A 12,975-nucleotide genomic window follows, 5' to 3' on the forward strand; every position below is an offset into this window, starting at 1 on the left:
AGACATGAAGCAGTGAGGGCACAGACCACAGAGGCGGCAGGGAAAATGGAAGAGGTGAATACCAACAGACCGTGGGGAAGGACTGAACAGTGAAGTTGGGGAGGCAAGAGTCCTTGAGCCTGGGTTCCTAGAAGACATCTTTTCTCACGAATGACTATTTCTTCTCTCCTAAATATCCATTCTTTTATCTTCAAATATCCCTTACACTTGTATGGGTCATATTTCCAGGCCAATTTTCACATAAACTCTAGTCCTACACGGTAGAACTCTGGCCCTCCCCACGCCCTCAGTGTCAACAAGCCCTCTTACACAACAGCATCTTGTCCTAAGCTAGCTCTTTTGCTGAAGCAGCTATTTCTCCTTAAAGAGAAGAGGGAGAGGGTAGCGTCAAGGGTAGTGCGGAGTCAGGTTGTTTGTGGAGAGCAAATTCAAAAGCCAACAAGAGGTGGCCATGATTTCTGAATTCTCTCTTAAGTTCAATGGTATAAGTTTTAAAAAACTTGTGCTGCATGATCTTTCTTTTCTAGATCATAGTAATCAGTGTAGAGAAGGATAAATTAGACAATGAAGGTAACTGATGGATGGTACACTGGATGAGGGGAAGAGCCAATGGGAAATGAGAATTTCAACAGTGAAGGTGGCCCCAAAAAATAGCCAACCATGGAGTCCACGCCAGGAAGAATCCAGCTGGGCCAAAGAGCCAAGCGCCGAGTCACACGTGGAATGGAATTTAAGAAAGGGAGAAAAAAAAAATGGATTCCATATGTTTGGGGAAATAGGAGAAATTACAGGTAAATGCTGATCTGTTTTGCATATAAAAAATCGTAAAACTTACCTTTTTATAATTCAGTTCCACAGTACCACAATTTCCTGTTTTAAATTTATGAATAGAGCAAAAAAGATGCAAGTTAACAGAATAATTTAGAATTGATACCTGAAGAATCTGGTCTCCAGCAAGGAGTCTTCCATCTCTGGCGATTATGCCATCCCGATAGACTTCCTGGATAACAATGTTAATCAGTGGCGTTTCATTGCCGCCCACAATGCTAATTCCTAACTGAATATAAGGATTAGACCGGTGAATTTCAATCGTGGTAATTTCGCCTTCCGGTAAACTAACTGGCTGTTGCGTAGCTGCCAAGTTAAAAACGAGAGAGAGAAAAATAGATGGAAAGAAAAACGTTTTATACTTTGATTATCTTCAGGTAAGTAAGTTATAATCTATCATTAGTGATCACCTTATGTTAATAGATGATTAATAACAAAGCAATACCACTGGATTAGAGAAACAGAATGACAAAAACATCTATAGGTTAAGATTACCAGAACACTTCCTCTTCAAAAAGTGATCAGTAAATAACTACCATGTATCAGATCTCTAGGGAAGACACTGTGATCTGATAAAGAAATGCCATCTTGTCCTAACTGATGAGAGAAAGTTTGACCCTTTCATGAAACAACTGTAAACAATTAAACGCAGTACATAGGAAAAAAAAAAAAAAAAGATGATCACTGTGGTATACGGTCACCATAGTGGATGACAAAGTAACCACGTTAAAGCTCTAATCTCTCAAGACTCAGTTTCCTCGCTGTTAAAAACCCCAGTATTGGTACAAGCACTGCATCAGTTAATACAGGTAAAGTGCTTGGCACGGTGCCTGACACAGAATAAGCACTTAAGCGGAGGTATTATTTTTGTTGTTCTCAATGTTGTGGATTTCTTAGTCAAGAAGCAACAAGCTTCACAACAAACAAGCAGCCTGTTAATGACCAGTGACCTGGCAGACTACATCAGAAGAGGGGCAGGGGGAAGGATAAGCAGCCTCAGGGTAAGATTCACCTTCTGTTTCTAAACTGCAAACTGTTAGAATTGTACACTTAGAGGGTGCATATGTGGTATGTGAAACCTATCTCAATAAAATTATTTTTTAAAGAGGAAAAAAAAGATGTGTGTCCAGAAAGGAATAGGGAGAAGTGGGAAGAAAGGAAATGTCTGATTTGAAAACAGAGATGAACAGCAAAGGAAGGTGAGGGGCACATACTGTCAGTGGCTGCGCTCTCCTCAAAGGCGGGATTGTCCAGGCCAGGCTCCTCAGTCCACGCGGGAAGAGACGATGATGTCAAACTGCGCTCGGCAGGCGCTGTGCCTGTCCCTGGACAGTCCGTTTCGGGTGATAAAGTGCCTGGAACATCTGTTATAGTGGTTCCATTTTCATTCTCAATCTCTGTCTGAGTTTTACCAGTTTTCCTCCTCTCTAGGGCAAGTCTCCGATGAGAAGCTCCAGGACATCTAGAAAGAGAGCATCAGGTGGTTCCCAGATGATTTGAAAGGAAAGATGATTAACAGCTTGTGCCACAGCAACAGACTAGCCATGGCTTCAATGCAAACTCACCTAGAGGTAATCCACAAGTAGTACGTAATTCTGATTTTAACCTCTGCTCAAACTAAGTTCTTACCACGTTGCATAGCAAATTTAAAGCAAGGTGCTGGCACAAACAGTGGCTTCGTGCGTATCTCAAAGAATACTTCAGTAAAAAACTGTATTGGGATATATACCAGGACCAGAAACATACCAGCACAGCTGACGCTACACTGCAAGCATTGTTCTGATATTCTGATTACATAACCCTTCTTCACAGGTGAAGCGGCTTCACCACAGGAGTGGAAACAGCAGTCTTCTTCTACAACCTGCTCTTGCACCCCAACCTGGGCCTTGAGTGACACTGTGCCCTTCCGCTCTCACAGCCAAGGACAGACATTCATTTATGAGTGGGCAGCAACACATCTGAAGCTCTGCCACTTGCAAAGGCCCAAGAGGTTGTGTACCGTGGGTGGTGGTCTTGCGTCTAGAGCTGCAGACTTCACTCAATGACAGTATTTTTAAAAATCTAAAATTTCATTAAAAATTAGGTATAGGATTAAATTCAATGAAAACTGAAAGCTGTCCCTTAACTGTAAAAGTAATATATTTCCCCTCACAAACTAAAGGAAAGTTGTGGGCTTCAAGTTCTTGAAAAAGATCATTACGGAATTTCTTTGTTCAGCTTTTTCTCATTCCGTACTTTCTCATCACCTTGTTAAGAAAGGGGACAACTGACTTCCCTTCTGCATCGTTGTGCAGCACTCCAAGAAATGTTCCCGCAAGGGCCTGACGAGTGTCTTGGAAAACTGTGTCACCGAGAAAAATGATTTTTGTCAAGTAAGCAGATTAAACGAGAAATGTATTTTTAAAATATTCCATTCAATAAAAAAAAAAGGTGACAAAAACTGGATGATAAAAAATATTTGAGACTGAAAATATAGGTAAAGATTCAATTCCCCAAACGCATTATCACACAGTGGATTTCACATGAGTAACAGCTAGTCTTCGATGGGGAAATGGGCTAGGAACGGGAAGTGGGAGGAAACACAAGCAGAATGTGCCCAAGCTGGGACAGAGCCTAGCTAACAACTACAAAATCCTACAAGCTAAGTAACCGTAAAGCTCTTCTTACCTTATGCAAGAATGAATTTTAAAAAGGAAACCTGAAGTTGCTAGAGAGAGGAAAAGAAACAGGTATATTTACATCCCAGTGGGACGGCTAATTGCTAAGAGGGACTAAATAAAGGTATTTAACATGACGTTACGTAGAAATAAGAAACGCGCTCATCTGGCACTTGAAGAAGGTTAGAGAGGACTGCGCAACACCCACCTTTAAACAGGCCAGCTGCACAGACAGACACAGAACAACTCGCCAGGAGGACACCATGAGAGAGACTTCAAACTAAACAAGGGAGGCAAGACTGTCAACAAAGAAATAGTGGCATGTAGTGCAAATGCCACAAAAGAGGCCAATAAGACAAGGACCAAAAAGCATTACTTTGATTGGTGGTTAAAAGGTCATGGTGTAACATTAGAGAGAACACTTTTGGTGATGAGGGCAGAAGCCCAGACTATAGTACAAGCATTTCTGTTCACACAGTATATGCCTTCTATAAAAACTGCACACAAAAACTTATTGGGCTTGAAGGAAAATGAGGATTAGGAGAGACCATTCAAAACCGGGGCATCTAGGGAATGGCTGCTAATGGGTATGGGCTTTCTCTTTGAAAATGTTCTAAAAATTAGACTGTGACGATGGCTGAACACTTCAGTGACTATACTCAATACCACCGACTTGTACATCTTAAAAACAGGTGAATTTTATGGTAGGTGAATGAGTAAATCAGAGCAGGCTTGGAGAAGAGCTCATGACCACAGACAGCTCAAAGCCATCGTTCCTCCAGTCTGTGAATACTTGGAACTGAAAAGAAAGGAAGAATCATTTGTTGAGAGTCTCATCTGTGCTCATCACTGTGAAGAGACCTCTATATACTGTATTTCACTGAATCCTCACAACAACTCTGTTATCCCTATTTTACAGATGGGAAACTTGACACTTAAATAAGGCAACATCATACAGCTATTAAGCTGCAGAGTCAAAATCCAAATAAACTCAGATCTGATGCCAAAACCTCTTTCCAGTACATCATGCTAAATTCATTTTTTTTTCTTAAAGATTTATTTATTTGAGAGAGAGAGAGAGAAAGAGAGAGCACGCGAGAGAGAGCAGGGTAGGGGCAGAGAGAAGGGGGAAGGGGCAGAGAGAGAGGAGAGAGAAACTTCTGTAGAATTCTGTGCTGAGCATGGAGCCCGATGCGGGGCTTGAACCCAGGACCCTGAGATCATGACCCGAGCCAAAACCAAAAGTTGGAAACTTAACTAACTGTGCCACCCAGGTGCCCCTTTGCTAAATTCATTCTTACAGTGTTCTTTTTCTAGGCCAAAGTGAATTTGTTCCATAAAGTGCTTCTTTTCAGAAGCATAATCAGAGAATATTAGAATGAGAAAGTCCTTAGTGAAAATTAAAAAACAAACAAAAATCACAAACAACAAAACCGATGCATCTTTTTAAATGGAATATTTAACAATAACACCACAAACCACGACTGGCATTGGGGGTGTGACCTGGGATTATTCAAGCAGGTAGGTCAATGTAGCAGGAGGCTAGTACAGAAAATATTAACAATGAATAGAACCAGGATGGCTGGTAATCACTGGAGGGCTGGTGGCAGGAATCGAAAGGCACTGCTGCCAACAAGACCCTGAAAGCCGCACATTTCCAGCCTTGAAAGGGGGCCACGCTGCGGCCCGCGAGGCATAACGAACCAGTCAATTACTCATAGTTGGAGGACTCTGACAGCAGTGATGATTCTGTTTCTGCAACTGCACCTTGAATAACAAGCCCAGAACAACACCAGAGGAGTTAAAACTGGAAACACCAAAACCTGAAGAGTCTCCAGAAAGAAGACATTCTACTGTAAGAGAAAACCCCTAGAAAAGGATGGCTTTGGATGACAAGCTCTGCCAGAAAGTCTTAGAGTCACCCTCACCTTATCGGTGAAGCAACGCGAACAGTCACCATGGATGTGGAGGGAGCTCAAGTTAAAAGCAAAGGCAAATGGGGCAACAGTGAACAAAACAATGACTAAGTCTCCCCGTATCTCCAACTGCTGTGTAGCCAGTGATTATTTAGATCTGGATAAGATTCTGGAGGACGAGGATTTCCATGGTGTCCCAAGGAAAAGAAAAGCAGCAGCACACGCCGTGGTAGGACAGGGCAAGATCCACCGCGGCGGCAGTGCGAATGACCCTGAAGCAGACTCTGCAACCGGGGAAGAGTCCGAGGGTGATTCTAATTTTAGTGGGAGTTAAAGACATGATGCAGATTTCCCTAGGAGAAAGAGGAAAGTTAAAAACATTAAGAACTAGTGAAGATAAACTCCCCAGTTGGGGAAAAAAAAAAAAAGAAGAAACCTAAATCCAAGTGTAGTACTTGGAAGGCCCGTAGGAAACCATCACAAATACTCAGTCTGTCAGCAGGAAGCAGAAAACCTAGGTGGGTCCCACCAGCTGTGTGTGGTGTGCGTAAGCAACAGCAACAGCGGGAGACCAGTGGCAGGAGTGTCTGCTAAGACTCCAGCTCCGTCCCACCTTGGCTTGTCCAGATTAGCACGAGTTAAACCTTTCCACCCAAATGCAGCGAGGAGCTGAATGTGGTAGTAAAGAAATGTTTCATTAAGAAAATCAGTTTTACAAGTGTTTATACCTGATGCATGTTTTTATTTACAGAGGGTATCTAGAGAATCCTTTAATGTCATACAAATGATCTCTGCCCATTCTGTGATAATGTACCCTGAAGCTATTCAAGACTTCAATAAGAGATTTGCTTATAGGAATTATCTTGTAATATCATTTCCTTCTGAAGAACATATTCTATTTTCCTTATGTATGATAAGTCATTGTCATAAAGTGGTTGTCAGTTTGACATGGAGGAAGTCCACATTACATGCTATTCTTGTCTAGTAACATGAGGTTCCTTTCTACCCTCGCCTAATTTATGGCACCTTAACTTGAACTGTTTTAGAGTTTATCTGGCAAAAGGAAACACTCCCATTTTTTTCCAGGAGACACTTCTGAAATCTTACTTAAGCTACATTGCCAATTTTGTTGCAAAGGTGTTTCATACATTTTTATGGAAAGAATTCAGAATTATTTTACACATTAAAATGGTTGCTATAAACGGCATATGTCTCCTACTTAGAAGTAGAGGTTCACTGTATAACAAATAAAATGTAATGACATTTTATAAAGCTCTCCTTGTCAAAACCTTTAATAAAAGCAAAAAGGTTTTGATACACTCTTTTCCTTGATACCATTGTATCCATGTCTGTTTCATGATTAAATGAATGCTTTGAGGGAAAAAAAATAAAAATGGAAAAGAAAGGCATGCAACATTTAATTAGATCAGAGCAGGCATGTGCTGACCCAATGCAGGTGGAAGGGGAGCTCTGAGACCGTGGGCTGCCCCTTAAAAAGGACACTATGACTTGCCATGGGCTGAGGGCTATACTGCCTTATGGAGGTATCTCTATATGCAGGTGTTTCTTTTAACTTTCTTAAATAAAACCAAAAGGCTCTTATAGCAAGCAGAGCCATCCTATCCTACCTTATCCTTTCCCTCCCTTCCTTTCCCTTTTCCCTTCCCTTTCCTATCCTGCTGAAGGTTATACTTTTATTCCCACTATTCTGGCTCTCTTTAGGAAGAAAACTACTTTGAACTAACTTAAGATACAGTAGCATCAAATTAAAAGAAAGAAAGAAAAAGAAAGATATAGTAGCATCATTTCCTGATAAAACAATGATTCACATTACGAAACATGCAGTGTAACAGAACACACTGTATCATCAGTATTGGTGGTGGGTGTGGGGGTGAGGGGGTGGTGGGCGTGGCGGCGGCAGCAGAATTAAAATAAAATGATTTACATTAAGTACCAGCACAATGTCCAGGTACTTAATGAAACTCAAAGAACACAAGCATCTTAAAACCAAGAAAAACGATACAAATTGTTATGAATTAAAATATTCAAAAATCAATTTGAGTACTATCAGTGAAAATGGTAGATTAAGAATGTCTGTGGAGCTAGAGTGTATTATGCTAAGCAAAATAAGTCAGTCAGAGAAAGATAAATATCATATGATTTCATTCATGTGGAATTTAAGAAACAAAGCAGATGAACATGGGGAAGGGAACGAAAGAGAAGGAGGCAAACCATTAACAACAGAAGATAAACAGAGGGTTGATGGACAGAGGTGAGCAGGGGGGTGGGTTAAATGGGTGATGGAGATTAAGGAGCACTCGTGGTGTTTAGCACTAGGTGTTATATGTTAAGTGATGAATCCCTAAACGGCACTCCTGAAACCATTATTACACTATATGTTAGCTAACTAGAATTTAAATTAAAAAATAACAAATAAATAGGTGATAAGTATTAAAGAGGACACTTGTTGTGATAAGCACAGGGGGCTGTACTGAAGTGCTGAATCACTATATTGTACACCTGAAAATAAAATAACACTGTATGTTAATTGACTAGAATTTCAATAAAAATGCACAAAAAAGAAAAAAAAAAAAGAAAGTCTGAAAAGCCTCTACTCCATAAAGCAATGAGAACTTGGTAAAAATCATCAGAACCAACTACTTCCGAGTTTTGGAAATTAGTCAAAGTTCTGTAGCAACCTGGAGTGCATTTATTCAAATAAAATGGTGGAATCTCAGTAGGAACAGTATGCTCAGCTTATTAAAAATGTCCAGCGTTCAATAAAAAATTAAGACACATGCAAAGAAACAAGGAAGTATGGCCCATATATAGGGAAAAAAATAGCAGAAACCATCCCTGTGGAAGCCTAGACATCGGCTTTAGGAGACAATGACTTATATCAGGCATTACAAATATGTTCAAAGAACAGACAAAATCATTTCTAAAGAAGTAAAGGAAAACATATGAATGATGTCTCACCAAATAAAAATGTCAATAAAGAAATATAAGTTGTAGTACAGAACCAAACAGAAATTCTGGAGTTTAAAAGTATAATAAATAAAATGAATTCACAGATTTGAACAGGAAGAAAGAACCCATGAACTCGAAGATATGTCAATTGAGATTATCCAGTCTGAGGAACAGAAAGAAAAACAATGGGGAAAAAAAAAAGACAGAACTTCAAGGACCTCTGAGATACTATCAAGAGTATTAATGTATGCATAATTGAAGTCCCACAAAAAAATGAGAGAGAAGAGGGCAGAACGAGTATTTGAAGACATAATGACCAAAACCTTGCTGAATTTGATGAATCTCGAAAGCAGCAAAGTACCTCATAGCACACAGATGTAATCCTCAATAAGACTGACAACTGATTTCTCTTCAGAAACCATGGAAGCTAGGAGACTGTAGGTAACACATTCAAAGTGCTGAAATAAACACTGTCCACCAAGAAGCCTATATCCGAAAAACCATCCTTCAAAAACAGGAGAAATGAAGACATTCCCAGATGAAGAGTTTGTTGCTATCAGACCTGCCCTACAAAAACAACAACAACAACAACAACAAAACACTAAAGGAAGTCTTTCAGGCTGCTATGGAAGGAACTTAGACAGTACTTCATATCCACATGAAAAAATGAAGAGCACTGGTAAGGGTAACAACATAAACATAGAAGCATAAAAGTAGTTTTTGGTTCATAACTACTTTTTTGTCCCGATTTAAAATAATTATAATTGTTTTGATGAGCATATAATGCATAAAGATGTAATCTGTATAACAGTAACAGCACAAAAAATGGGGAAGGAACAGAGCTATCTATGAGCTGAGTTTTTGTACTCTAGTGAAATTAAGTTTGTATTAATCTGAACTAGACTGTTATAAATTAAGATGTTAATTATAATCCCCACAGCAACCACTAAGAAAACAATTAAAACTATATATATGTGAACAGAAATGACAAAGGAATTAAAAGGGAATACTAGAAAATATACATTAACACAGAAGAAGGAAGTAATGGAAAAACAGAGAAACAAAAAAATGACAGAATAGCAAAATGGCAGCTATAAATCCTGCCTGATCAGTAATTACACCAAATATAAATACATTAAGTACTCCAATTAAAGGTTAGTGATTGGCAGAATGGATTAAAAAAAATCATGATCGAACTATAAATGCTGTCTACAAGAGACCCAGCATTAGATTCTAACTTGCTCTCAGATAGCAGAGACTAAACATCAACTTTTTTTTTTTTTTTTAAAGATTATTTATTTGTTTATTTGACAGAGAGACAGCCAGTGAGAGAGGGAACACAGGCAGGGGGAGTGGAAGAGGGAGAAGCAGGCTTCCCAGTGGAGCAGGGAGCCTGATGCGGGGCTCAATCCCAGGACTCTGGGATCACGCCCTGGGCCCAAGGCAGACGCTTAACGACTGAGCCACCCAGGTGCCCCAACATCAACATTTTTAACTGAGAAACTAAAAAAAGGTCGGGCTATTTCACCCATGTCTGTTCCAATGGGATATAAAAATTATACTTAATAAATTTGCCTTTTTATTTTTCATAGTCAATAATCACTCTTAGCTGTTTATATTAAGCAAGTCACTCAAATCATTCACCTTTTTCAATGTATCGTTCACTATACAGGCCTAAGATGCTTTGGAAATGACTAAACGAGTAGCTCAAATATTAACAAGCTTACTTGGAAAATGGAACTTGCAACTGGACATGACTGCTTAGCCTTTATCAACCTACAAATGAAAGGACAGTTTGCTGTTCCCAAGTTTTTACATCACCAACATAAACTGCTTGATATGATACTTCAGTGACATATTAAATTCTTATAGGCATTTTAGTTAAGTGAATATTCCTAAAAATTTGTGCAATGTTTACCTCACTGCTCTCAAAAGAATTAGTAACTGAACTGAGACTTTGTGCAGTTCTTTTAACATCCTATAACTGATGTTCATTAAAGAGTCACAGAAGAAAACTATCCCCTAAAAAGAATAGTCCAACTGAGAGAAATAAGGCAAGCCTAAGATATTCCTCAACCTCAAAGTAGGCCCCACCCAGAATACCACATTCAAATCAAAAGTCTGGGGTCGATTTGCACAAGGTCTCTGCTGTCGTGCTCAGATCCTACACCTGCTGGTGACTGAGGACACATGGAAACCTAAGGTCACGTGCACTTTCACAAGTCTCTGTATCTACCCTTCACTTTTTCTTAGCTCTTACTAGACAATACAGCTTAGATTTAAACAATTTTTCTATAAATTCTCATGTTTCTGACATTGTAATAACATCTTGTTCTTTCTCATGTCTCTCTACTATTTCTAATGAGTACCCTCGTTTTATAACATTGATATTTAGGAACAGAAGGACCACATATACTCATGTCTATAGGAAACTTACTACCACACAGTAGTGGGGAACATGATTTGACCTGTGGTAATAAGTCAGCATGGTATATTAGAATGGCAAATAAGAATATTAGAAGTTTAGGCCTAACTATACCATAAACTAGCTCTAAATCTTTGTGATTCAGTTTCTTGATCTGTAAAGTGAGGGGATGAGATGAGATAATCTCCATCAAGTCCTATGGTACCCCATATATAGTACCGTGAATTTTTTCTCAGCAATTCCAGCTTTCTAGTGCACAAGTGGCTGAACTCTGAAATCTAGAAATCAATACCCTTATTTTTGTCATATTACATGATTCTTCATATGTAAGTCATAAGAGATGTATTTTAACCCTTTCTAAGAGTATAAGTAATTCTAAAACTCAAGTCTTTCACCAAAGTCAACTCACGAATCAGGTCAATAAATTACTTAACCTTTTAAAAAGCTTTATTAGGGGCGCCTGGGTGGCACAGCGGTTAAGCGTCTGCCTTCGGCTCAGGGCATGATCCCGGCGTTGTGGGATCGAGCCCCACATCAGGCTCCTCCGCTACGAGCCTGCTTCCTCCTCTCCCACTCCCCCTGCTTGTGTTCCCTCTCTCTCTGGCTGTCTCTATCTCTGTCAAATAAATAAAATCTTTATAAAAAAATAAAAAAATAAAAAGCTTTATTAGAACAAAAATCCCCACTGAATGCTTTAAAGTTTCTAACCCCTAGTTATTCGGTCTAGACCTTGAACAGATTCTTTATAAGATCCTAGCAAATAAATCATGCACCCTCATTTCCATGTTGCAACAAAATTACCGTTTGTACTGTCTGCATAATATCCCATGGAGTTGATGTACTACGGTAGTTTTAACCCTCCCTACTCTTAATTAGATCAACTCTGATTTATTGAACTATGCAAAATGCTGCAGTGACCATATCTTTATATATAATTTTTCCTTCTTTTGAATTATTTCCTTAGGATAATAAGCTACAGAAAAGGATTTTCACAAACTGTCAAACCACTTTGGAAAAAAGTCTATCACTATACCCTGCTGCCCATATGAATGTAACAGCTTCATACTTATACCAGCAAAAATATTAATTCAATGTAGTTTTTGTATCTATGTTTTTGATAAATTATCACGTAAAATATAGTTTCACACAACGTATTTATTGTCTCTCTTGTATTTGATTTGTCCATGTACTTACTAATGCCTTGGTATTCTACGAAGTTTTTGTTTGCTTGACTCACCTTTTTATAAAACCTAGACTTGACTTCTCTTTCCTTTGTATTGTTTGCTTACCTGTTTTTAAGATGTGCCTCCAGATCACAGCGCTGCATGACATCTTGGCACACTGAAGAAAATGGACATAACACTAATAATTTGTCCAGAAGCTTATGAACTAGAATACTAGACTTCTTACACAACTTAAAGTGGAGTCTTTTCCGATCCAATGGACAAAAATCCTTCTCCTGTAAGAAGTTTCTGAGGCACTTGCAGCAGAACGTGTGTCCACAGGGGGTATCTAGTGGCTGCAGAAGAGGCTGAAGACAAATATGGCAGACCAGGTCATCATCTACTTCATTCTGGTAATTGTACAAGTGGTTCTCTCTTGTCCAGTGCTGCTGGCCACACTCAAAACACAGCGGATTGAAGGAGGATGAGGAGGTCTGCTCCACAGACACCATCTCATCACTCGTTGTTCCCATTTCCAATCAACCAAAGCAGTTTCTGTATCTTCGTACGTTAGACTTCCACTGCAGGTATGGTTTTCTTTAACGGACAGTGACGTATTGGACTAAAATCAGGATTTTTCTAGATAAACAAAACAGACCAAAAATGCAATTAATATCAATCAAGAGGGGCTAAAATTTATCAATATAGTATTACTAGTTAACTTCTTCTTTAGGTAAAAAATAAAATTTAGATCAGGTGATAAATTAGTCATAAAAACCTAACAAATTAACTAATTTGCTAGCTGGCTAAACTACTTGGCTACGTTGCCAAGTTCCTGGTGAAAAAAGAATTTGTGATTAAAAGCAAAGATGCCGCATATGGTGTGACATAAGAATCAATCTGTTTTACTGACTGAAATCCTCCAATACTTCACTGCTCAATGGTAGTTTTTAAAGCCAATTAATCTACATAGCATGCTAATAATGCAAATTGAGGTATATTATGCAATACATTTG

The 12,975-nt window shown here is 39.0% G+C and overlaps 1 protein-coding gene across 1 annotated transcript in view; it reads right to left on the bottom strand.

Annotated features, from left to right (window-relative positions):
- Window positions 1-12,620, bottom strand: part of LNX2 (ligand of numb-protein X 2) — a 34,543-nt gene extending 21,923 nt beyond the window's left edge. Inside the window, exons 1-3 of the mRNA XM_034665006.1 lie at window positions 12,086-12,620; window positions 2,043-2,290; window positions 935-1,134 (exon numbers count right to left, since the gene is read on the bottom strand). Of these exons, the coding sequence (XP_034520897.1) occupies window positions 935-1,134; window positions 2,043-2,290; window positions 12,086-12,492 (855 nt within the window). The 5' untranslated portion in view covers window positions 12,493-12,620. The remainder of the gene's footprint in view (window positions 1-934; window positions 1,135-2,042; window positions 2,291-12,085) is intronic.
- Window positions 12,621-12,975: the final 355 nt, after the last annotated feature.

This window comes from Ailuropoda melanoleuca, chromosome 7 (genome assembly GCF_002007445.2).
Source record: "Ailuropoda melanoleuca isolate Jingjing chromosome 7, ASM200744v2, whole genome shotgun sequence".
Lineage (NCBI taxonomy): Eukaryota > Metazoa > Chordata > Mammalia > Carnivora > Ursidae > Ailuropoda > Ailuropoda melanoleuca.